Below are 25,272 nucleotides of genomic sequence, written 5' to 3' on the forward strand. Positions count from 1 at the left end.
CTTTGTAAAACAGATTGCCCTGAAAGTTAAAACAGTACATACACACAAGGGGATATACTTTTTTGTCCTGAATGCAGCTTTAAACTTACCTGCTGCAGAATCCAAGGTTTTGTTTTTACAGTAAGAAATGGGTGAGTTGTGTTTTATTTCTGTGCTGGCCTGAATGGTGAAGCACGTCTTTATTTAAATTTAAATTCAGCTTATTGTAGCATCTTAACATTATTTAGTGTTATGTCCTGATTATACTCTGTAAATATGCATGTGTTAAGTATTGATTTCACTTGTATGAAAAGAGTCCTATTAAAGGTGCATACACACACGCACACAGACGCACACACACACCTTCATCATCATAAGATGTCTCAGTGGAACAAGGCTGAATTGATACAATGGCAGGGGAGCAGGTGTGTATACACGGACCCCTACCAACCAACCCCCTCCATCACCACCTCTCTTCTGTCTCGCAGCTATCCAAGATCCATCTGCGTATTTTCTTCCTACATTCATCTTTGATCCTTGTCCTTTCAGTTCATTTCTTTTTTTATAGGCTCTACTCCTTCCTTCTCAGCTCTTTCTTCATCCCTTATCTCCATCAGTTTTCTCTGCCAATTCATCCTCCTACTTTGTCACTAATTCTCCCCCTTTTCTGTCACAAAATCTCCATAAATCCTCTTCACTTAGCTTGTTTCCTATTCTGTTCTCCCCAGAAATCCCACTATGTCATTTTCTACAGTATCTGAGAGCATCTTTTATCACAAGCAACATTCAGACATACACATGCATACTTGCGTAATAAATTACTGTGCATAGATAAATGATTGCATTGCTGGGAAATGTTTAATGATTTGTTTTTATTTACAAACACTGCAGTAAATGTCCTGCATCTGACAGACCTGCCACCACATGGTTTACAATCCTGCTTGATTTGTTAGGAGCTCATACCTTCATCAGCTCATTAGAACAGCCATCAGGCAGCTTTAAATCAAGTGTTTCAATTGAGCATTACATCCATTTTTAAAAACTTTCTAAGGAATCCATGTTGAGGACAATGCCTGCACAGCATGTTTTATGAATCCTTCAAATTGATGAGACTCTACAGGGACCGTACAATCTTTCCAGCAGAATTCAAGTGAACAGCCTTTGATTTGTGCATGAACTTGTGAGTAACTGATGATAATGATGATGAAGGAAGGGGAGAAATATGAAACATCATTTGATCCACACAGTGTAATGGCAGTGGGCCTAAGGATGAGAAGTTTCAGATCAGTTTTTCAGCTTTAAACCTTCATCAGCGCTAAAAAGAGTTTCCAAACTGTCATTGATCACAAAGTCTTGAACCGAGGAACTGAGCAGTACACACTGTACAAGACATATCCACATGAACGTCCACATGTTGTGCTATGTGTGTGGAAATATAAGTCCTATTTGAAGTGTAACACTGTTCAAATTGAGTCACAGCCCTGTTGAGGAACAAAAGGTTTTTTGGAGTCACAAAAATAAAAATGTTCTTTTAATTGCATTTATTGCACATGACACTGGTTTATTTCCATGCTTCACCTTGCTGCTGTATAACTCCTGCAGGACATAAAACAAGGTTGCTTTCACCATCACCTGCAGGATCTGTGATCAATGTTTACTAAATGCACCAACCCTGAGAGGTCCACATGCAGGCTCATTTCCATTTTGATTTCATGGCATGCCTCCTTTCCTCAGCAGCTGAGGATCTTGATGAAGGCCCGTCTGAACTCAATGTTGAAGGTGGTGTAGATAATGGGGTTGAGGGCACTGTTGACGTACCCCAGCCAGGTGAAAGCACTGTAAAGTGCAGGAGGCACGTAGCATGTCCTGCAGTGGGTGTTCAGTATGTGAGTCACAAAGAAAGGCAGCCAGCAGATGAGAAACACCCCTGGAGCAGCCAAAGAGCAGAGAGGTATAAAGAGAGGATGATGGAGTATAATAGATGGTGAGTGGAACAGGGCATTGGGTAAATAGAGGTAAGACAAAAAAAGAAAGCAAGGACAGTAAAATGGTGAGTAGATGGAAGAAAATGTGAAACAAAGGGAAACGTGGTAAAAGTGTCAAGTTGAGGGGGAGGAAGAGAAGAGAGAGGAGAGAAGAAAGTAAGACAAGGTGTTAATCAGGATCACAATCCATGTTCACTAAACCTCAGACTGCTACTGTTCACTCATAGCTTGGCAGCCGCAACTAGTAACAACAAGTTTGTCAGACTTCAGCTTTCTCGTCATGATCAAAACATTGTGTATATGCTGTCGTGACATGGTTATCTGTGACAGTTTGGATGGTAAAGTCTCTTTTATCTCTTCAAAAACTAAAAATTTAAACTTTATGTTTTCCTGCTTTAAAGCTACAGTATGTGACTTTTCTCCCTAATATTAATATTAATATAGACCCACACTTCAAACTGTGGAGTGGATTGATTTTATGTTTCATTCTACTTGTAGCTTCAACATAACACACAATGATTGGCATAACTGTCTAATTAGCTTGCAATCTACAATATTGTATCTATCTACTACTACCTACTTACCAAGAGCTACATAATAATTCTTGCCGAGCATTTAAAACTGAGACAGGTGGAAACCAAGATGCTACAATAGTAAATGAGGTTTTAGCTGATGGAGCATTGACTTCACATACAAAAATTTAGAAAGTGCTGTATTATTTTTTATTTTGCCTTTTCAAAACCAAAACAGAACAGAAATATGTTTAATGTGTATACTGTGGCAAAAGCTGTAAATGTCAGCATGCTTGATTATATTAGGTAGGATTAGGTAATCATGTGTAATAATGATCTAGCATTATTGGCATTTAGCGTCTTTACTGTTGTCATCAATATTTAAAACTCTTGTTTGTTAACACAAGCTAACCAAAGCTGATCAGTTCAATAGTCACTGGCTAGTAATCATAATTTTCTTTCTCCTGTTTAGAGTGAAAGATCTGTTTGTTTGTTTTTTTAATTCCTGCTGCTTACGAATCTAACACCATTAGACACAGAATCACCTTTAGCGGAGGTTCACTAAAAACGCTTGATTTTTAATTAACCTGCATTTTGTGTGGGTTTCCTATGCAGGATGGTTAATATTCCCAGGAGAAGCCACCAGGATATAAGTTTTTGTGTATAAACAACTAAAACTGCTGCAGCATTAAACACTCATTAAATTTAAACTCTTTAATTAGGGTCACATCATCTGTAAAAAGCTTTGAGTTGGTTGAAAAGCAGGTGGAATGTGGGCTGGACTCAGATCATCTTCGCTTCCATTGTTTTCACTGACACAAGTTTAATACAATCAGACGACTCTGATAGTATTTTTGTCCGTGACATCTATGAACCTGGCTGAAATGAATTGGAGAATGCGGATGCTCTGTCATGAGCTACAGCAGGTGTCTCGACACACACTGGGAACTTGAAGTCTGTCAGACTATTTTTTGTCGGGGGGTTTTGACATTTAAACATAAATTATTGTGGATCTGTAAATTATCCAGCGAATGCACACAGAGTAAGAAAGTGCAGGTGTGGTCATGGTCAGATGAAGATGATGTGCAGTGCAGGTGATAAGGTACAAAAGTTCCTCAGACTGTTAGGGGAGTAAGGGAAGGCAATATCAGCAGCTCACCTCATTGAAGCCTATAAAAGTGCCTGTATTGAGTGTTGCCATGACATTTACACTTTCATATCCTCAGGTTAACTCGCTTAAGGCAGTCTCTACTCACCGAGCACGATGGCCAGCATCTGAGTGGCCTTCTTCTCCCGTGCGTGCATGCTCCTGAATCTTGTATTATTGGTGTGACAGTGAGGCATTGGACGGAGAGACGTGTGTGTTCGTCCATTTGACAGGTCCTTCACCTCGCAGCTTAACCCGACAGGATGTTGTTCATTCTGGTTGCTCTCCCCTGCCTCCCCATCTCCTTGCTCCAGCTCCAGATCCAGCTCGGTGCGCCCGCAGGATGCGTGGCTGATGCTGCAGTAGTTCTGTGTATCCACTGGGGGCAGAACTGAGTTCTCCACTGGTCCCGTCTTCGGGTGTTTGCGCCACAGGCACCCTGAGAGCAGGATGTTTTTGGAGGGAGCCGAGGGCTCAACACTGTGCTGTTTTAACATAGATACACGATTATCACAAACTTGCACAATAAAAGAGATTCATCAGCGCGTGAACACACACAAACACATTTAATTGGAATAATAGATTATGTATATATACTCATCAATCAATATTTTATACAAACAATTGATCCAGTTATTAATGTGTAATGTGAAAAACACTTGTTGTAGTGTAGTTGTGTTGGTTGTAGAATTATAAAATAACGCTACCAGTAAAGTTGTGGTTCACTCTTATCAACCTCATTTCCAACATCAAAAGGCAGCACTTCTACAAAATAAACTTGTATTTACCAGCTTACCAGATAAACCTGATAAGTAATTATTGTAAGCAAGTAACCACAGTTCACTGCTCTGCCTTATTTATCCTCTGACTCTTCTCCAGTATAATGTTTATTGAAAGCTTACCTTTCTTTTATCTTGCTTTAACTCCATGTGGAGAGTAGGGCCATAACAAGCAGAGTGCTACTCAGCTAAGCTGTAAGCTACAGCCAATACATCTCAGAAGTGCTGTTCAGACAGAATGAAATTGCTTCCACTCCAAGTTTTTGAATCATAGCTGCACTGTTAGTATTTAGCACACATCCAAACGTGTGACTACAGTGTAAATGCAGTATTCAAATTTTATGGCTTGTATATTAACCTTTTGTACCAGCAAATGCTCCCACTTTCTAAACCTCCAACAAATTTAGCTACAACAGCGTTTCTCTTTGTGTGAATATGAACAATAATTAGCTTGTTTTCAGGAGTCTATTTCCATTATAGCCACAATCATGAATTTTCATTTTCAAAGCCTTCTCTTACACATTCATTTAATCACACTTTTCCCTCAGGGAAACATAACAGATTTGTATTCTCTCAGCCTTTGAAACATCTGGGGATTATTCGGGTGCTGCAGTGCGTCACCCACTGACTTTGCTCAGCTGACTAGGACCAGGTGACGTAAGGCAACAAGCTGTGGTTCAGAATCGTGATTTTCTGCTACTTCTCAGGGCTTTGGCCTGCGACCAACAGCAGAGCTGTGCATGAACATATAACACATAGACAGACCCAGATAAAAAGCTAAAAACAGCCCCACTTTGGATGTCACCATTTCACAATATGCCAACACAGTCAATATGAGAATTATTCAGGCACTGGCCTGTGTTAGATTGAGCAAAACTAACTCCTTAAAAAAAAAATCAAGAATCTCTACAGTTTAAAATAACACCTACCACTTTAATCCTTATTGGTGAGAGGTCTTGCTTCGCCTTGGGAGTCTCTTCTTGTAGACAGGTTTCCTAGGAGATCAGAGGAAACTTACTGATTCATCTTTTTTATTTATCAAAATTCAAATGTATTTGCTGATTGTCCCAGGTACAGACAAAATAAAAAGACAATTAGAATTCTTGTCTGGTGTATTTTTCACTCCTGAGCTGAACACTGTGTAGATTTTTAAAGTTAGTCACCTGTGAACCACAGAAAAAGCAGAGTGACTCCTGCTATATATCAAATGTTACTTCATTTGGCAAAGTCAGAGTTCATTTCAAACCTCTTTTTCATTATAACTCTCAGCTTTAACTGCTTCAAGGCTTAGATCTTCCAACAGGTGTCTTCACTCATGGATGAGATTCCAAACTGTGGCTCAGCCACAGCTAATTATCTGTAACCTGCTGTTAAATAAAGGACTTGACTTGATTGTGATTCTGCTTTCAATTAAGGGGAAAGAATTTAATTTAAATTAATCCAACTACATAGCACGAGAGGTTCCTGGACTAAATCATCTAACAGTGTCTTTACATAGATCGTATTTTAAAAATAGGGTGATACACATGCACAGAATATGACCTGATTTATCCCTGCCTAAGGTTAAAACAATAAAAGCAATTACTTGTTTGATCGATAACTGGGACAAATATCAGAGTGACGGTTGTTCTCAAAGAGGTGACAGCTGCATACAACAAAATATTCAGATTGGCACAATATATCCACCACTTAAAGGACAGTGTCAGTCTTCAGAGAAAATGTCACCATTTTAGTAAAAAAAGTATAAAAATTTTTATGATGCTCTTTTTTAGGACCAAAATATAACTTTAGCTCTTGCTTCTCAAAATAGCCTAACTGACTGCATCTGTCATATTTGATTGAACAGGGACAAGTATTGATGGTCTTTGAGTTTCTTTTGTTTTGTACTTTGTGTTTGTGTTTCATTGTTTTATTCCCTTTTTCTCAAAAACTGATATAAAGTGCTAAACGAGCTCAATGACAAAGGTCACCACATGCCTCTGGTTTAAAATGACTATTATTTCTGTCCTGACAAACCTTTTTATATAAGAACAGCTTTGGTTTAATGCTGGCAAAAACATGTCATCAGCGTAAAAACCGAGCTACAGAGTCACCTTTACAGAGCAGATTGACTGAAAATCCCCAAAGTCTTGACTTCTGTTGGCGCAAAGCAGTTTTCAGATATTGTTCTGATTTCTCTTTTGAACACTTTGACCTGCAAGTGACTTATGTAAATTCATGCAAAATAATTTTTTTTTTTACTGTGGCAATTTTATCCAGTGTTTCCAGCCACAGTTCTTTTCTATCACTGTGATTTTCTAACACATTTCCTACAGTAATTGAACTAGTTATAAGGCTTTGGGGGGGTTTTGCTGGCGATGCATGTGCACACTGTGAGTGTGCCGAACGGAAAGGTCCAATTTAAAGGTGAACTGTAATTTGCAAGTCATTATGAGCATAATGTGGGGTAATGTAAATTAGAGTGAAAGAGAGGAAGATTTCAATGTTTTGCCAGAGAAACAAAATACACCGTCTACAAGGAATTAACTCATTTAAGTTATTCTGACCTTGGCCACCATGTATTTTAACTATACAGTTAAATGTAAGGGTTTTAAGTCCAGGTACCACAATCAGTTAGACAACCATTATAAAAGTGTACATGTTGGATCAAATGGGTGTGATAATAGTTTATAAGTCCTATAATATGACAACCTCACAATTTTCAGTGTTGCTATGATAATCTAAGTATGTGGTTGTAAATATTAATTTAACTTGAAAAAAAAACAGAGGGAGACAAACATCAGCCACAAACTAGAATTCAAAATGTACCTATTAAAGGTTTCTAACTTACTTATAAAGAAAGAATAAAAAAAGCATAAGTAAAACTTTATAAAAGGTATAAAATAGTCTCACCACTGATGGGGGGGTAGAGCCTGGCTGGATCTTTACACTGGGATGACCAAAGGAGATTCTCTTCCGCCTCATCCTGAGGAAGATGTAGATGCGAATGTAGACCAGCAGAGTGACAATAAAAGGCAGGTAGAAAGACACCACCGAGGAATAGATCACAAACTCAGGGTTGGAGATGGAACACACCATAGGGTCATCTGAGATAAAAGGGAAAATAAGTTCATGCGAAAACAGCTTCAACATCATGTGTTAACAAAAGAGATGAAAGGTGAAATTTACAGCTGACCTCTGACCCTGTTTCACAATCCTTAAAATGACCTTGATGCTCTGTCCTCTTTCATATTCTGTGTGCTTACTGACTGTAGTACAGCACAGATGACTTTGAGATGGAGGTGTGATTCATTTGACAATAACTGCACCATACATTCAAACATTTGACATAATTATAATATTGAATAAACCATTTTTGTTTCAGTCAATCAAAATTCAGTTGAGGTAGTTCTGCTGTAAATTCCCATTAGAAAAGCAATGAGGCAGGCTCAGACCGCAGCTGTGAAATTCATATTGCATGTCAGTGTCATGAACAAACTAAAGTGATTTGCTTCTCCCTGGATGTTCAGAACTGCCTACTTCAATCCACAGAGAGATGGAAACAAGGACAAATAGACACAACCACCTTCAGTTTCTACTGTATGTTCTTATTATTTATCCACAGGCACTTGTGCAGCTTTTGGGCTCTCGAGCTGCTCTTTTTTCAGTCCACTACTTTTGCAGGATGATAAAAGCTCCTAGACCTGATCTGAGCCCATCTGTGCCTCCCTCCAATGGTGATGCGTGGCTGCATACTGACAAAACAGTGACATTCCTGCAATCATTAGCCGTTGTGTTTCATTTACAGTATTGTGAGTGGGCTAAAACCAAAGGCCTTATCTCTGAGAGTAGCTTTACATTGTGTCTGACTAATGCTCTTAATTGTGTGCATGCACTCATCCATCTGTGCTGCTGGCTATTGAAATTAAAATAGCTACTGGTGATGTCTCACATTTCTCTGTCCAGTTAATTCTTTAGTTGTGGATTTTTCTTGTTCCCACACCAAAGCGGACAAAAAATGGGCAATGCGATTTTGTCAGCACAGGATATTTTGAGTTATGCAGAACATAAAGACTCCTAGAAAAATCCATCAGAATCATCAAAGAGACAAACAGTGAACAACGTTTCCATCTGTAATATTTAAGATCCAAAAGAGAGGGGAAGTTTCTTTCGACTGGTAAAATGAGTCCCTTTTCTGTGCCTCACTATTTCTATCACTACCAATCTCTCCAACTTTAAAGGCAACTTATGTCTAAGTAACAATATTTGCAGAAAGCAGGCAGCACTGTGGTGCACGGGTTGACACTGTCAGCTCACAGCGAGAAGGTTTTGGATGTAAATGTGAGCATGAATGATTGTCTGTCTTTACGTGTCAGCCCTGTAATTGACTGGCGACCTGTCCGGGTTGTGCACTGCCTTTCATCCAATGTTAACTGGGACTGTCAACTCTCAAGGATGAGTGGCTATTGCTAATGGATGGATGGACCCACCTTAATGTAAAAAGGTCACAGGAAAGTATAGAATTACAAACTATTGAAATCAAATTTAGTTGAAGCCTTTTTCAATACAAAAATAGTGAGTAACTGTAACAATTGGGTTTGCATGTTATAGTTGGAAATGAATTCCTCGCATGGACATGAAAACATGAAATTGCCAGCTTTGCTAAAGGTTTGTTGACAGGAAGAAATTCAAAATAACTGGCTGAATTACAACTTAGATGCTGACCTGCATTAGTTTCTTATTTGCAGGTATTGTCTCAGAGACAGAGACACAGAATACAATAAACATTTGCACAAGCAGCCCAGGACTCCTCCCAAGATTAGAAATTTTACTCTGAAATGCTAAATTTGTGGTGTGAACCTTTAAATCATCAATCAATTTTTTTTTACATTTCCTGTCTCACTGCTGACTGTGTACAGCGAGTAGATTTAATCGTGAGCCTGAATTTCTGAATAACTCCACGCCTTTGCACCTTGCATTCCATTTTGCAGCCTGAATACCTTCACTTGAAAGCATCTAGAGGGGAAGATGAAGTCAAAATGTTCACCTGACCTGTGGTGTTGAAGCCAAACAGCAGGGGACACGAGACAGCGAAAGCCAGGACCCACACAGTGGCAATCATCACCAAAACTCTTTTCCTGGAGCGATGGGTGGTGTTGTACAACATGGGCATCACCACTGCTGTGTACCTACAGACACACACGCACACACACTGATTTGAGTTTGCCCAACTTTGACAATGTGAGTGTACAGGAGACAGTGCTGATATAGTACATTAAATAATTAGAGGGGGGAAGAGAGCATCACCTGGGGATGCCAAGAAATGCATTGCTGTGAAAAGGGGTGTAATATAAGGACCAACAATAGAGCAGCAAATCAGGCATTTTTTTTTAGAAACAATTTGGGTATTCAGCAATAAACCCTTTTGGAGCTTTGATTTAAGAGTTAATCAGTACTCTATATGCCAAGACTGTATAATGAGCAAGGGAAAACTAGGTTCACCAATGGCTCAGAAGAGGCAGCAATTATGCTGGACCCCTACCCCAAAGTAGATGTGATGTTATGTTGTTCGGAGCCAGATAACTGCCATGATTGTTTACGCTTATCAGACTAATTACTCTGGTTCTTCTCTGGGCAAAACACAGGGTAAAATCCAGAGCCAAACAAGACACAGAAACTTGCAAAAACTACCCCTACACTTTCTGCTTTTTCCTGTCCTTAGCCTCCTGCCATACTGCCTCGGGTTAAATAAAAGCAGAGAAGAAAAAAAAGGTAGTGGTAAAAAAATAAATGTACATGCTTTATTGATCATCTGCTGTCTGAAGTTAGACTTTTAGCTGAGGATAAAAGGCTCTACAGCTTTCACTCACAGCTCAGAAAATGACCAAAGTACTTTAACAAAGACACTTCACCTTGAGGTTTGATGCAAGAACTTCCATTTGGTGTATTTATGCTGCCTTTGTTTTCACCTGTCCTCCTAACAGGCAACGAATCATCCCTGCTATCACAGTAGCATTTGCTGTGACCTTGCAAATAAACAATGCTGTCACAAAGGTAATGCAGATGCATTTTACACTATCAATGACATAAAGGGCCCCTGGTGCTTTACACTATTTTAGCACCAAACAAAACATATAATACTGCAGCAGTGTGGGTGTCTCAATCAATCACAAACAACAGGATCTGAAAGAAGTTTTTGCATCTGATAAATTATTTATTGTACACAAAACACTGCAGGACCAACATAGAGTATATGCTGGATGCAACCAAATGCAACTACAGCAATTACCCCTTTGGATCAATAAAGTTCTTTCAGCCTTGAAAAGACGTTAAAAGTGTTCATGAATCACCTGTAAGCTGTATCAGTTTTGAACACGTTACATATTGCTGTGGTAAGGTAAGACAAAAAAAAGTGTTGTTGAGTTATACCTGTCGTGTTTATCATGTTTCCTTAAACCACTGAGAGGCAGAAAACTTTAAGCTGAGAAATAGGAAAACTGAGGGGTTGGGAATCTTTTACAGTGCAAGTGCAGAATAAGTTACTGCCTTCAAAAATCATATTTGAGCTTAACTTATTTTCCCCACCACTGGTTGGAATCCTGTCCTGCTTTTATTTGTTCTTCAGCAGGTGGAATTGAGAACAAACCAAACAGATGCTGTTTCAGACTTAAAAGCAGCACTGAGATCTAACACTACCAGTAATGGACAATAGTGAATCCTGCATCACTGTGCATCAAGAAATCATCTAAAACACCGAAAACAGCTGTTTTTATGAACTTCAATTAACAGAATCCGTACTACAACTTTCAACTTATTTTTCCAAGACCTTAGTCATTCAACAAGGTAAATTAGAAATAGGCCTGTAGCTCTGGGGTAAGCAAGGATCAAGATTGAACTTTTGCATAAGTGAATGAATAACAACTTGAATAAAATATGGATTATGGACAACAAAACAACCCATATATCCAATTACATTTTTCAACAAAGGAGTGGGCACAATGTCAAGAGGTGGGTTTCAGGTTCCGGAAAACTGGTGAGCTCAGGTAGTGAATTTGGGGGAAAACTGTAGAATTGTTGGTTGCAGTGAATTATGGGAGGTATTTTTTGTCATTTTTCCTCTCAACAAAGAAAAGGGGAGAGAGTTGCTGCTCTCATCAATGAAAACAACTGGAACAGCAGGTGGTGCAGAAGTGACAATGCTACTGATGGTGTTTTGCAGATTATGTTGAGTATCAGTGATTAGAAAAGTAGGCAGCGCTGGCATCCTCCCATGTTATTACATAAAAGCTGTTAAAAGTTAAATCCTGTCTTTCATCAAGGAAATGATCACTGAAGCCAATTTAGTCTTGTTAGTAGTAATGTTATCCAAGGCAGAGCACATTAAAAGATTGTACTTTGTTGGACATAACTACAGGGTTTCTGTGGAAAGCAGCTGAAAGCTTTGCTTCAAAGAAGGTTTAGGTTGAGTGAGATAATTGTGCTGCAACGAGACGAGGAATCCAAGTTAAATCAAACACTGTTGTGATCAGAAAAAAAGAGATCAGAAGAATAAACACAATCAACATTTTAACCAAGAGTAAAAACAAAGTCCCGAGTAAATCGATTCTACGTTTATAGGGCCTGATAGATTTTATATATAGATACAAAGTCAAAATTGGACAACTAGGCATTAACAATACAAAATATGTGATCAATATGAAAGTTATAGATATCAAGGAGCATAAGCCTAGATACCATGAAAATTAAAGAAAATCAATAAATTGATTTATTAAAGGGAGTTGTAGGGGTAAGGTGGACCGTAAATAAACATACAATACAAAATATTAACTTTCATACTCTGTGCTTCTAAATAATGTGTCAATAATGTGTAAATGTGACCTCTTTGGTGAGCATAATTAATGGAGGGACATGTTCCATATTCCTCTGCCAGGTTTCTGTCACAAACAAAAACTCAAAATTATTGGCCAGCATGACATGCTCAGGCAGACTTGTATACAATGCATTAGGTTTCATCAGCACCATTCACCAGCCGGTGACTTTCTGGAGAGAAACATTAAACATAACAAACACACAACCCCATCTCATGAAGGGCAAGAGGCACCAGACGCAGCACATGTTCTGACAGTCACCCTGCATCTTTTCATTTTACTGCATAATACACACATAAATCTTTATTTAATCAAACCATTAACAACCGATAAACAATTAATTGTTGGAAAAATATCCAGAAGCAATGTTTCCTTTTAACTGCTTCATTAACTACAGTGGCCCAGGTTTTACCTGGACTCAGCCCTTCCCTTTTGCTTCCACTGGTGGTAGTGCAGGCCATAAATGGGGACACCAACTAATTTATTTGCAACACTGTGATCCACCAGAGCAGCTTTCATGTATAGAAGAGTCTGACAAGCTGACACCAGAGCAACAAATCCCACTAAAACAAATGGAATAGCAGAGCACCACACAGGTGGGACAAAACCAGACCAGGTGCGAAACAGCAACAGCAAGCACAATCACCAAACTCTGAATGAACATGGTGATATGTTATGAAAGAAACCATTGGAACGTCTTTCAAACTGCAGAGGAAGGCAAATTTCCTCCTCCATACATGCAGTATAAATAGATCCCTATTATGCCTCCAGTTATTATGTAGTACTTTCATTCAATGTAGCTCAACTCTTGAGGCTAGCAGGTGCTAAGTTCAAAGACCTGAGTGAGCTGTTGCATACGAAACAAGAAGAATACTAAGCAAACGGATAATGTAAACATTGGAAGCACATCTAAAGTCGATTTTTCAACGGCACCGATCCTCCAGCAAACTAATGGCTGAATGTAAAAGAAAAAAAAACAAACCGCAACGACACCTCTACATGAAACGTTTTCTGTCTTACTCATGTCTCATATTCTGTCACACACACGGAAATACAGAATATACATAAAACACGCAGCTATCAAGAGAATATGAGAAAGGTGAGTGAACCTTGTTTTTCTCCAGCAAGATTTAGAATATTTATGAACTTAGGCATATGGAAATCACATGGATGGGATTTATACTGGAGAAGTCATGGCAACATCCATAAATATACATAGTAACTGCATTTAGGAGGCACACACACACACACACACACACACATGTACACACACTTATACAGATTCATGCTGTACACTCACCTGTCAATGCTGATAGCACATAGGTTGAGGATACTGGCAGTGCACATCATCACATCCAGCGTGACAAAGATGTTACAGTAGAGCCGGCTGAAAAGCCATGCTCCGCCAACCACCTGCGGAGGACAAACAGGCAGATTAACAGCGCACACCTTTCTCATCCCCCTCTTCACTATGAAGTGTGAAGCACCTATTAAGTGTACACGTGAACACACACTTGAATGGTAAAATACATATGCCAAAGAGATAGAATAGAAAGAAATGTGTGCGTGTAGCTGTCAAAAAAAAAAAAAACATGTTCACGCTAAAGTGAGTATTAATGGCTCTAATTTGTGTGCAAAGTAGCAATAATTCTTTGTCAGCATTACATAGATAGCTTCATGATGGTCTGAAAGTGTGATGATGATAGATGACACACACAATGGTCTTAACATGTATGGGAAAAGTCGACTTGAGGGAATGTGTCTAATATAGATTTAGTAGCAGGTTTAAGGGAGTTTTTTTTTTTTTTTACCCAGCTAGACTAACTACACCCCAATCTCCATTTCCACTCCACCTCAAGCTTAGTCCTACTCAGACTGACAGACTCACTTAGGCCCTGTAATGCCTGGTAATAACTGTCTGACAAAGATAAATAGGATCCAAGCTGCATCCCCTGACTACTGAATCTCTTAAACCCAGGCTGAGAATATACATCTACCTACAGAGAGAGAAAGACCAGGCATCCAGAAGAATGTGAACAGGCTCTCTCTCTTGCGCACACACACACACACACAAAGATGTAAGAGACAGCAATATGCCATAGATCAGGGGTGTCATGTACACAATATTCCAAACAACATTCAAAACCCTGATTTTAAATTTCCACACAAATCCCAACCTTAATTTGAATGATAGCTTATTCTAGTCTTAAACCATAAAAATCAGTTTACTTCTGATCCTTTGTATTACGCAGTCTGCAAATACAGTTGAATGGAGTCTTCTGTTCCCCTGGAAGAACTTCAGAAAACACCAAGTCTCAAAAAATAAATGTAGTAGCTTGGTTAACAGATTTTAAATGCTAAAAGACTTCCTCAAACCTCGGTTGTGGAGACTGACAGACATGCTTAGTGAATAGACTAATTTGATATTTGATGCGTATCACATGCTAATAAAATTGCATTCACATAGAAGAAGTGACAAATACAACAAACTCAGAAAGATAATCAGTAGGCCTTCCAAACAACTGAAGATTGATTTTTGTGTGCTGTTGATGCAAATTATTGATCCAAAATGCACTGCACAAAGGGAAAACGAGAAGGCGCTCACAGCTGTTAAGGAAATTAGAAACAAATTGCAGGTAGTTTGAGACAGCCAAAAAAGACATCTAGGATAAAAGTATTACATCTGTAGAAAAACATTCTTTCAAAAGTCAGTGTGATTCATATTGGCTGGTAAACCAACTCTATACCAGAAAAGTATATAGTGTAAGTCAAGGATTTGGGACACCGCTTAGAAACTATGATTCTGTTTTACAAATCCTCCAACTTTAGGGGGGATGAATAATAAATCTTAGCACTAGCACTTTAATCTCAGTCCCCAATACAATTTTTTTAATTGTGAAGTGAGAAGAAAATATACAAAATACTCTTTTTGGTTTGCCAATGTCAGGACCCTCCTAGAGCAACAGCACTATTGCATATAACATACAGTATATGCAATATCTACAGTAGCACCTGATTGTTACACCTGCATAATAAAACTGAAGTACTGTACGTACTGAATATAGACTACATACCATGGTGACTCAGTGGGGAACTGCAGACACCTCATACTGACTGTGTGAACATACATTATGTGATCTGTAATCTTACAGCAGTGAAATGCCTACATTTAAAATACACAGCAAGAGCAGCAACAATTAAGATCCTGTTGCAGAAGAAGGTGTATTTATGGTGAAAAAAGGTAGATTGATTAATCAGTATGGTTCTCAATATGTGTTTACAAAGCTTTTTAGAATGAAAAATGAGAGGATTACAATATAAAGACACAACAGAGTTGTTTTTTTTATGAATATGATATGAAAAAGTACATCTCTGATTTTAGAGATATACAACAGCATACAAGACATTTGTCTTTGGAGAGCTGCAGTGTATCTTGGCACACATTTGTATTATTTACTGTCATGTTTTTGGGCAGATTTCTAATAAAACACTGCTGATAAAATATTGACTTGAAGAGGCAGTAACCTCTGCACAACAAATGGAACCGTTTTCATAGTCAGGTCATATTTTTGCTGAGGCTGAACAACATCATTGAGGATGAATTGCGGAAAGTCAACGATCAGTCACTGCTGCCAATACAACCACTTCCTTCAAGTACAAGTCATAGATCAACTGTAGCATCCAGGGATAAAGTTGGCTTGCTCAAGGGCACGTGATTAGTACCTGTGGGGAGAGTGTTACTCAATCACTCGTCCTGCCAAACTACACCTGCAGAAACAGACCAGCAACCCTCTGGTCACAAGATAATCCTCCATCCGTCAGATTAGAGCTTGCAGGGTGATGGTGCGCACAGTGACACAGTGAGAGTTAAAAGTCTTTGGCTCTGGACTCATGTTTGTACAACTCACATGGCTAAATTAATTAGCACTGCCCTGTCTCTGATAGCATCTATAATGACTCATTCCTTTCGAATCTTCCATTTGAATCTGAAATGAAGGGGTTACACTTTAATATGAAAAATGTAGCCCATGCTCTTACAGCATGACTGCTTACATGAAAGTGAAAACACATGACTGAAGATCCCTCCTGCTTTCATTTACCTTTCATAGGAACTAATCATCTTTAATTCGTCAGCTTCAGCTCACTGAGCTTGCTATGTTTTTTCTGGTTGGCCTGTCGTTGAATCTTCTTCACCCTGTGAGAAATAGTCTTTGTGCCCACAGTGAGCAAACCCTGGTCAGCAGGGTGGCTGCGTGATAAACATAACTGGACTCCAGCCAGAGGATTATTAGACTTCATGTGGGCAAACCTCTGCCCCCGAGCAACACGCTAGGTTTCCCAAAGCTTCACAGAATCTCTGTGCTGTGTGACTATGAGCTCATACAAACTCGGCACCTCTGCAGTGCCTTTTCAGTGTGGCAGTGTATTACTTTGATGAAATGTGGATGCCTGCAGGTCATGTGCGCCGGTGCAGTAAATGGAGCCACCGAACAGCAAGTGACAAGAGGTAGGCGGAGGAAATTAACAATTTGCAGAAAATTATGCTACACTCATCCACAATTTGTTAAGGGTAAATACAAATGTACCGCAGCCATAAAAAGCAGTTTGCCTTCAAGGTTTGAAATACACAGGTTTGAAGTTGCACCTTCATAGTTTAAAGCTAAGCCAATTACCTGCAGTAGATGAAGTCATAATTTGTTAATATGTCCTCCAGCAGTTATGTATAATCTACATGAATAGTGCAGCTCTATCTGCTTTTCATTATCATCATTACTCTTCGTATCACCCACACAGTTGTCTGTACCTAATAAGCCCCAAATGGGCACCATCGTTTTTCTCTTTGACCCGTTTGTTGCTAAGGTCTTCTCCTCTCCTCTCCTCTCATCTCCTCTCGTCACTCACTACCAAGCCTCTGTATTTCAATCTCTTCCACGTCCTATGTACTTCCTCTCCACTTTGTCACCCTTCTTCTATCAAAAGCCCTTGATCAACTGCTAAAAGCAATGGAGAGATGGTTGAAATTGTTCAATGGAATAAAAGTAATATATCAAAAAGCAATGTGTCAGGGGTTGAAGTAGTTAAAAGTGATGAATAAATGGTTTGGTTCAGCTTCTGCGTGTACCCTATAACAGCAGCACGACTTGACTATCTAAAAACTGAAGTGATTGGGGAGGGGGAATTACCACAATATCCACTTATTAATCTACATTGAAATCAGTCCAAATTATCATGTTAGGTAATAAAACAGTACTCATAGTACTGGAAGTCACTACACTTTCACACCTGTTTGTCGAGTGTTAGCATAAATATGTTCACTACATTATACTGTATGCGTATAGAATATTGCATATAAAATTGGTTTTATCTGCCTTGTTGCTTTTGTACTCTTTCTGTTTATTCTGTTTATGTTTCGGATGCTTTAACCTTGATTAAAAAGCCTAACTGGGGACGGGGACTGCAAATAAGGATCAGCCAGACACTCTGTTGCACTCGTTGCCTGGATGTTTATCAGTATGGTTCCTGTCAAAAAGGCAGATAAATAAAAATAGGGATGTGGGGACATCAGATAAAAAAAAGAATAAACTATGGAACCACTGCCACAGATAAAGGCTCCTAGACAGTAAAGTTCTGTAAATACAGACGGCCTAATGTCCTCACCTCCAAGTACACAGCCCAGGGCATGACCAGTGAAGCCACCAGCAGGTCTGCTACAGCCAGGCTGACCACCAGGTAGTTGGTGGTGGTTTGGAGAGAACGCTCCCTGAGCACGGCCAGGCACACCAGCACATTCCCAAACACAATGGCCAGGATGAGCAAGGAGTACAGCATGGCGTAGTAGTTCCGCTCCCCCTCGTCCTGTCCCGATGCCTCCAAACTCTCATTCCTGTCATCCCATCTGAGGGGGTCCGACTCATTCCAGAGCCGCTTGGTGCTGCTAAATGTCGCCATGGAGACGTTCCAGTGACATGGGAGGTGAGATTTGGCAGATCTACCAAAGGAAAAGAGCTTTCTATTTTTAAATTATCAAAAAAACACTGATGTATTTTTTACATCCCATTAGTAAAATGCAACATTTTAACCACCAGATAATTGTGGCAGCATCAATTCAGGTCAGAGGCTCACTGGAAAATACCTCATGGTCCATAAAAACAGTAGTCATATGGACTAATTTAACAGTTGAAATGCATTCCTGCTTAATGTTCAGTGCTGTCTCTTGTTCACTGTCCACGTCCAACGTCCACTGCTGAATAAAGATTATATGCATATATTGATGACACCTAAAGATACCGTTTCTGTGACTCCCACAGCTAAAACTCCATGAAGATTCAGTAGAAATTCATGCTCTGATCCACAAACTTCACTGACATTGTGATTTATGACTGTTGCAAAGGTGTCCCCTTTCTTCCTGTAAACGGCTTTCCACACAACCAACAGAGACAGAAACTAGAAAGCAGAGATGGTAACTTTAATGAAGCCTTGGCTGTGTGCCTTTGAGCAGTGTCAGTGAGGGTGGCTCATTGGGGAGGGGTAATAAGTCTGTGTTGCCTCCCTGAGAAGTCTGGTTGTTGGCTCTGGTCCCGGACTCTGCTCATTGGTCTCCATCCCTCTACTTATTTATTCCCAAACCCCCCTTTCTGGACTCAATCCACATAACAGTGCTGTGGTAACGCTCACACCTGTGTATAGATTGTAAACAATCTGATCAATCTTATCCAACTCCCCCCTTTTCTATTTTTCTATCTTTTCTAAATAGTGAGAAAGACAGCAAGACCTGGCTCAAACCCAGTAGGCTTTTAAAGATTTCCTCAGTCTGTAATTCCACTCAGTTCATCAATGGCTCTAGTATCATATTATTGTCCACAAGAGAATGTGAAGAAGGAAAAGCAGCTGCTGATAAAGATCACCTTGAAGTCTCCTGAAGGCAGTGCAGCATGGGTTTATCACAAAATGAGGCATGACAGGAGGAATCATAAAAGATAAGGGCACACACAAACACACACACATCCAGTGCATGGTTTGTTCATACCTTATGTAGAAAAGGTGCCAATTGAAAATGGTTTCCTGCTTCACTCTTTTGTTCTGCTGGACCTGCCTCTCATATTAACCACCTGATCCTGCTCGCTCAGTGTCAATGTGAGTTACTTTTGCCCCTCAAGAGAGTGTGAAATGGGCATAACCTGACCCTATGCACAGTACACACATGCATTTACATTTACTGGAGAAGGTTGTTTGACCTGCATTAGCACCTTGGTTACGTTAGCAGCAGAAAAATATTTATGTGTGGATTAAGTAACTGGAGATTATGCACCGAAACTGCAACCTTTTCTAATTTCTTGTTAATTTGTTGGCATTTGTTAAAGCTTCCAAGGCGTTGTAATTTGCAGGTTAATCTCTAGATTTAATTAGAACATTATCAAGCTTCAAAATCCAGAAAACAGATGTCAAATCTTATCCAGTAAAACGAAAGAACAATTACGCACATCATCTCCTATCAGAGCACATGCTGGATGAAACATTTAAGGGACCAAACAGCAAATTTAAAAGATTCAAACACTTGAGCAAAAACATTTCAAAAAGGCGTTTCGCAATTAATATGTTTGATTTCCCCAAAGACGGAATAATACCAAGTCACTTACAACACTGTCACTGGTTGCCATTCAAGAATTCATCAGATGCCATCGAGGAAAAGCACCATCCGTGCGAAGTGAAAAGTTATCCGGTCATCACCAGCGCTATGGGGAGAGCGGAAGGAGCAGGAGGAGCGCTCGGTGCCATTGCGCATAGGCGAATATGAAAGTGGGCAGCTCGAAGATAAACCGCGGCGCACGCACTTATTAGCCTAGTTCATCCCCCCCAAAGCTTCTTGGCTCCGTGATGGGCGCTAACAGTCGTGCTGAGCCTTGATTTTGAAGCCACACCAGAGGCGCTCGTCCACGTTATGGAGGCGTCAGATGATGTCTCCCTTAGCGCGTTTTGTGCTGCAGTGACAAATAATTAAACACATTTTAGAATAGAATAAATTTTTGACAAAATACATTCCACTCATTTGTTATAATACAGGCTCCATTAAATAAAACCTCGTCCTATGGCCGTGTCCCCAAGTGTGACCCTGAACCCGCATGGGTCGTGCTGTGCAGGAAGTGGCATGCGCGTAAAAATAGCCTAATGTTGGCCTCATAAAACCACCCGATGATGGACCAGTAAATTAGGTTAGTCCGGGTCTATGTATGAGAAAAAAGAAAAACATTTGCACACTGCTGTGCCTCTGGGTCTATTTGCACCCCCATTTCAAACAGACCTACCAGAAAACCCTTAAATGCTGGGGCAAGGCACTCGTATATCCTGCATAGAAGCCATTGTGCTTTGTTTCGCTGTCTTCTACATGGCATTTTAAGATAAGTGTAATAAGCCCCACAGGAGCCCCTACAGTGCGAACAAATGAGATTTGGACCAAACCTCAGTGAAGTGTACCAGAAGGAGATGTTATTTTTTTCCTCTATGAACCAGTTCCAATATGCGAAGAATCACACTTCATTGTGGAAGAAATTCATAAGTCACTTGAGAGGGAAATGAAGACCACATGGTTCTGATATATATATATTTTTATCTTTAACAAACTATAGATATAGTAAAAGCAACTACAACGTACAGTAGATGCCATAAGCACACTTCTCTGTGTGTTTGCTTTAAAATCAGAGAACAGCAGGAGGTCGAGAACTTATCACAAACAGCTCTAACTTCTCATTTTTCACAACCTGCCTACAGTCAGTTTGTGTTTGAACTAATGTTAAAAGTGGCCAAACGTCCTTGGTCCTCAAATTTGAGTCATTCTTCTTCTCCACGGTCACACAAATATACTCCCTGTGCAGTGCAGGGCTGAAGAGAATTCTAATACAAACTGTGGCATGCAGAAATCCATATACGTTTGAAACCTGCCAACATTGCCTACAACATTAACATTCTTTTTTATTTATGTTGAATTTTAAATTTGGATGGCATTTTAGTGCACAGCTGCTTCTCAAATCGTTGAAAATTTTTAAATAAGTTCTCATTTATTTCTTATCAGTTGTCTTTTTCAGGAAATCAGCCTCAGTATTTCCTACACGAATGGCAGCTACAACGTGTTTTTTTTTCCCCTGACCTATTGAGTTGATGATTGATGATAAAACGTTAAACATGCAAAAAATAATGTTTTGGAGTAGAGGTACGTTCAAGCCTAGTTTCAGGGTGAGAGAGGGGACATATCTGCTCACAGTGGGTCATCACAGCCCGCACACTGCTTCCATTCAGACGAACATATAAACTGAGCATCAAGTCCTCCATTCACTGCTGTATTATTAAGGTTTTGCAAACAGCTCAGGTGAGATGGGACAGGACAGAAAGACTCGGGATTTTCTCTCTCTAAGTGTGAGTTGTGCAGATCAGCTACAGAGGTGGCTGCTTACAGAGGTTCTCACAGAGCTGTCACATATAGCATCTACTCTAATAGCAGTGTGAGGGTCAGGCCTGAGAGGGCATCACTATCAATGATAAAGAGACACTGGTGGTGGAGACATCGGAATAAAGATTTTCAGAGTTGAATGAATTGGTGCTGCCATCTACTGGTGATGAGGTGGAACTATTTATGATGTACAGCACAGGTGAGATGAAGGAGCTGAAGGCAATGGAGGAAGAGAATAAGGTATGTTCACAGACCCAGAAAACAAAGGATCACTACTCAATCTGTGGTAAAAACAGTTTATTTTCTACTTGTGAAGTTTAACTGGAAAGTAGTCGATTTGCATTAACACGTGTAAATTCCTGTCAGTATAAAATTTGTACAAGTTGTTTTTAAATAAGTGTTTTGGAAGCACTTAAAAAAGAACACGTAATAACCTAAACTAACAGTCAATCACTCATTACAAATGAGGTTTTAGATCCAGAAATCAAGCAAAGACAGTTTTGTTTTGTTTTTAAAATGAAACTCGTTTTTGTTTTTGTTTTTTTGGGAATGTAGTCTTCATTTGTCTTTTTAAAGCGAATCTCTCCATTAAGAAAAAAAAAGGCTGACTGCTGTATTTTGATTATTTAGTCACTACTACAACTACGGACACGGCATACTGTGACAATTATAGCTGAAAAAAAAAGTAGTGTGTGAGGAGGAAGGTGTGCGGAGAAAGACACGCAAAGATATGGTCAATTCTTTATGTTATTGTAGGAGCCAACCAGGGTTTCCTGTTTTTGTTAGATTAAGAAGCTTATGTATAAGTGTACCGATGATGTACATCACATAACTGCATTAAAAGTTTTCCTTTTAAGTTTGCTTTTTAAGTTTGTTCAGCCAGGTGTTAAGGAAACAATGTATAACAAACTTTTGTGACAAGTGAGGAAATTCAGCTCAGCCCTGTGGAAAGAACAGACACAGCTATATGGGAGCTACAAGATACAGAAATGAGAGTTTTAGGTTCAGGTTTTAGGACTACAAGGCATAGTGGGGAGCGCAACAAGGTAGAAGTGAGAGGCCCAGTGTGGAGCTGTGGAGGGTCACGGTTTCTTACCTTGTTCGGTGGAATTGGTTTGTTAACGTGTTTGTGAAACGACTATTGGTAAACGTGTACTGCAAAATTAGTCCGTTATCGGCTCAGGTGAGAAACGTGGAATTGAATAAATGTGCAGTGTTCGTCATACAACGATCTGTGCAGTGAATAATTGTTGGACCAACGGATACGAGTAAGACCGCATCTACAGTTATTTATAAAGGATTCAGCACTTTCCCATTAACAGGTTTGTCGATCGTATTTTTTATTCAACATCACATACAGAAACTTAATGGATTGTTGAATCGGTTGTTTAAAGTTACCAACTTAATAAATGTGTCATGTTCCGAAGATTAGCCAGTGGTTTTGTATTTTTAGTGAGGATATGGGACAAAAGAGAAGAACTGAGCCTCACTTTCCTTCTTTCTCTGCCCACTCAATGTACCCTCCTTTATAATGTCTCGGCCTGAGGAAAAAAGATACACATAAAAAAAAACATAACACTTTATCACATGGTATTGTTTTTATAACTCAAAGGTCATTTAGTGAAGCAGCATCTTCAGACATTGAACTCTAGCTGCAGCTCAGGACTGATTAATAATTAGATAGCGACATGCAACTTTTGGGATTAATAATCCACATCACTTAAAATGACTGAACTCTTAACTTTGTTTGTCTTGAATAGAGTTCGAAGAGTTAAAGGGCCCATTTGGCAATAATCGTGAAATGTTCCATTTGTGTAAACAGGTGTTGCTGTTTTATTTACCTGCTAAAGCCCAGCTGACGAGCGATGTCTAGCGCTGTGGCGCTTCTGTTGCCACTTCTGCAGTGAAACACAATGTTGTCATCATTTTTTCCAGGAGCCTTCACTTCATATTTCTGCTGAAAGTGCTCAGGCGACAGCTTCAAAGACTCCTCTAGGTTTCCCACTGATGTTGGCATGAGCAGACAAGAATCGTCAAAGTGAGGTCTCATGTAAACATCTCAGACTACTTTGGACATGTGGTTCTTTTTTCCACTCACACGGGATGTTGACAGCATGCGGAATGTTTCCAGCCTGGTATTCATCAGGATTTCTCACATCAAAAAGCTGAATGTCCTGCTTTGATAACATGGTCTTCAGCTGCGAGTATGTCACCACTGAAGCTGGGGTTAGAAACATAAAATACAAGATCAAGTTTGTAAAAAGGTTCAAATTCACCTGTTGGCAAATTGGAGTCTGATACCTGCCGCCTGGAATAACTCACTGCCCATTGAATTAACTGTAATCACTGCTGATTTAAAAGTTGGTAAAGGTTTCTATAGTTGAGCCACTGACTGTTTTCCATTTAAAGCTAAAATACTAAAGTAAACCAAAGTCTGTAAACTATAATAAATAAAACAAACTGCAACACAATCACACATAGTGACTGATAATAAATCAACTTTTAAATGCATTAGTACACAACAGGCAAAAGGCTGGACACAGGAATATCATTTAGCTGTTAAAGTGCAACAAAAAATATTTTTACCCTTGTCAGAAGCGCCTCTGCATTTTGGTCCTGAGGTTGTAAAACCCCGAAAAACGGAACCCAGAGTCTCGTAAGACCTGCGGTTCAATTCCACAACAAGTGGACTGAAACTTCGTGACAACACCAAGGACATCATCGTGAAGACAGGAGCGCGTTGCAGCCTGCAAACTAACTGTCCTCTTCTACTTCTTACAGTTTATTGGCGGATGGCAAAGTAATTATTTCCCAGGCGTAACAATTTGCGCAGTGCTGCGCATGTGTTTCTAATTCTCCAAAGTTTTTTAGATGAATATACCTCAGAACCAGAATCCAATGTTTCAAAAATGATTCAAATATTTTTTTAAATTCTGCAATAACAAAGTATGTCAATTGTTAATTTTCATATATTTACATATACAATTTACATAAATTGTTATTCTATAATATAGCTACAAAACCTTGCTTCTGTTTATTCGTGTTCATGTTTTTAATTACATAATTTACATAAGGAAAGTAAGTAGATGAATACGTTTTTCAACATATTTACATGCATATTTACATTTTCCAAAAGGATTAGAAAAAAAAGGAATGTACGTTTTTTTAAATTAATTTCGACAACATTAATTTCTGCAATAACACAATGAAGTTTGTGAAAAGTGAAGGGGTCTGGATAATTTTTTAATTCAAATTCTCTGCAGTAGATACAGTATATACACCTGCTACATGGGACTAAATTTCCTTGGTTTGTCCAAAATCTATTCATTATCATGATTTTAGTATCAGTATGAGCCCAATGTAGGTAGCACTCACCACCTGCCCCTGCAGACTATAGATCCATCAGCACAACATCTAAAAAGTTTTAGTGTTTAATTTAAAGGCATATTTTTGGAACACAACAAATCTGAAGAAGTGCCCCTGTCAATATAATGACATTATCTGCATGTTTTTAGATGAGGATACAAAATAGTTATTTCATCATCATAGAAATCTATTAGCCAGTAAGATCTGACAAATTT

At 39.3% G+C, this 25,272-nt stretch overlaps 1 protein-coding gene across 2 annotated transcripts; it reads right to left on the reverse strand.

Annotated features, from left to right (window-relative positions):
- drd3 (dopamine receptor D3) lies at positions 1-24,587 on the reverse strand. 2 transcript variants are annotated; one of them, XM_067486975.1, is made up of 10 exons: positions 24,278-24,587; positions 23,790-23,912; positions 23,533-23,695; positions 17,908-18,238; positions 13,550-13,662; positions 9,434-9,570; positions 7,295-7,488; positions 5,332-5,397; positions 3,733-4,108; positions 2-1,906 (listed from the first exon to the last, which is right to left on the reverse strand). In XM_067486975.1, the coding sequence occupies exons 1-10, from the start codon at positions 24,411-24,413 to the stop codon at positions 1,710-1,712; spliced, it is 1,836 nt and encodes a 611-aa protein (XP_067343076.1). In that variant the 5' UTR covers positions 24,414-24,587; the 3' UTR covers positions 2-1,709. The 2 variants fall into 2 exon arrangements, with proteins under 2 accessions (XP_067343077.1, XP_067343076.1); XM_067486976.1 differs by lacking the exons at positions 23,533-23,695; positions 23,790-23,912; positions 24,278-24,587 and adding an exon at positions 19,887-20,549 and having other exon boundaries at positions 1-1,906.
- Positions 24,588-25,272: the final 685 nt, after the last annotated feature.

Source organism: Channa argus, chromosome 19 (assembly GCF_033026475.1).
Source record: "Channa argus isolate prfri chromosome 19, Channa argus male v1.0, whole genome shotgun sequence".
Classification (NCBI taxonomy): domain Eukaryota; kingdom Metazoa; phylum Chordata; class Actinopteri; order Anabantiformes; family Channidae; genus Channa; species Channa argus.

Excerpts from the sequence above, each read along its gene's own strand:
- drd3 (XM_067486975.1), bottom strand. The coding sequence starts at position 24,413 with ATGATGTCCTTGGTGTTGTCACGAAGTTTCAGTCCACTTGTTGTGGAA. Across the intron at positions 5,398-7,294 it reads GCTCTACCCCCCCATCAGTG|GAAACCTGTCTACAAGAAGA; the intron begins GTGAGACTATTT and ends CTGATCTCCTAG. Across the intron at positions 1,907-3,732 it reads GATGCTGGCCATCGTGCTCG|GGGTGTTTCTCATCTGCTGG; the intron begins GTGAGTAGAGAC and ends TGGCTGCTCCAG.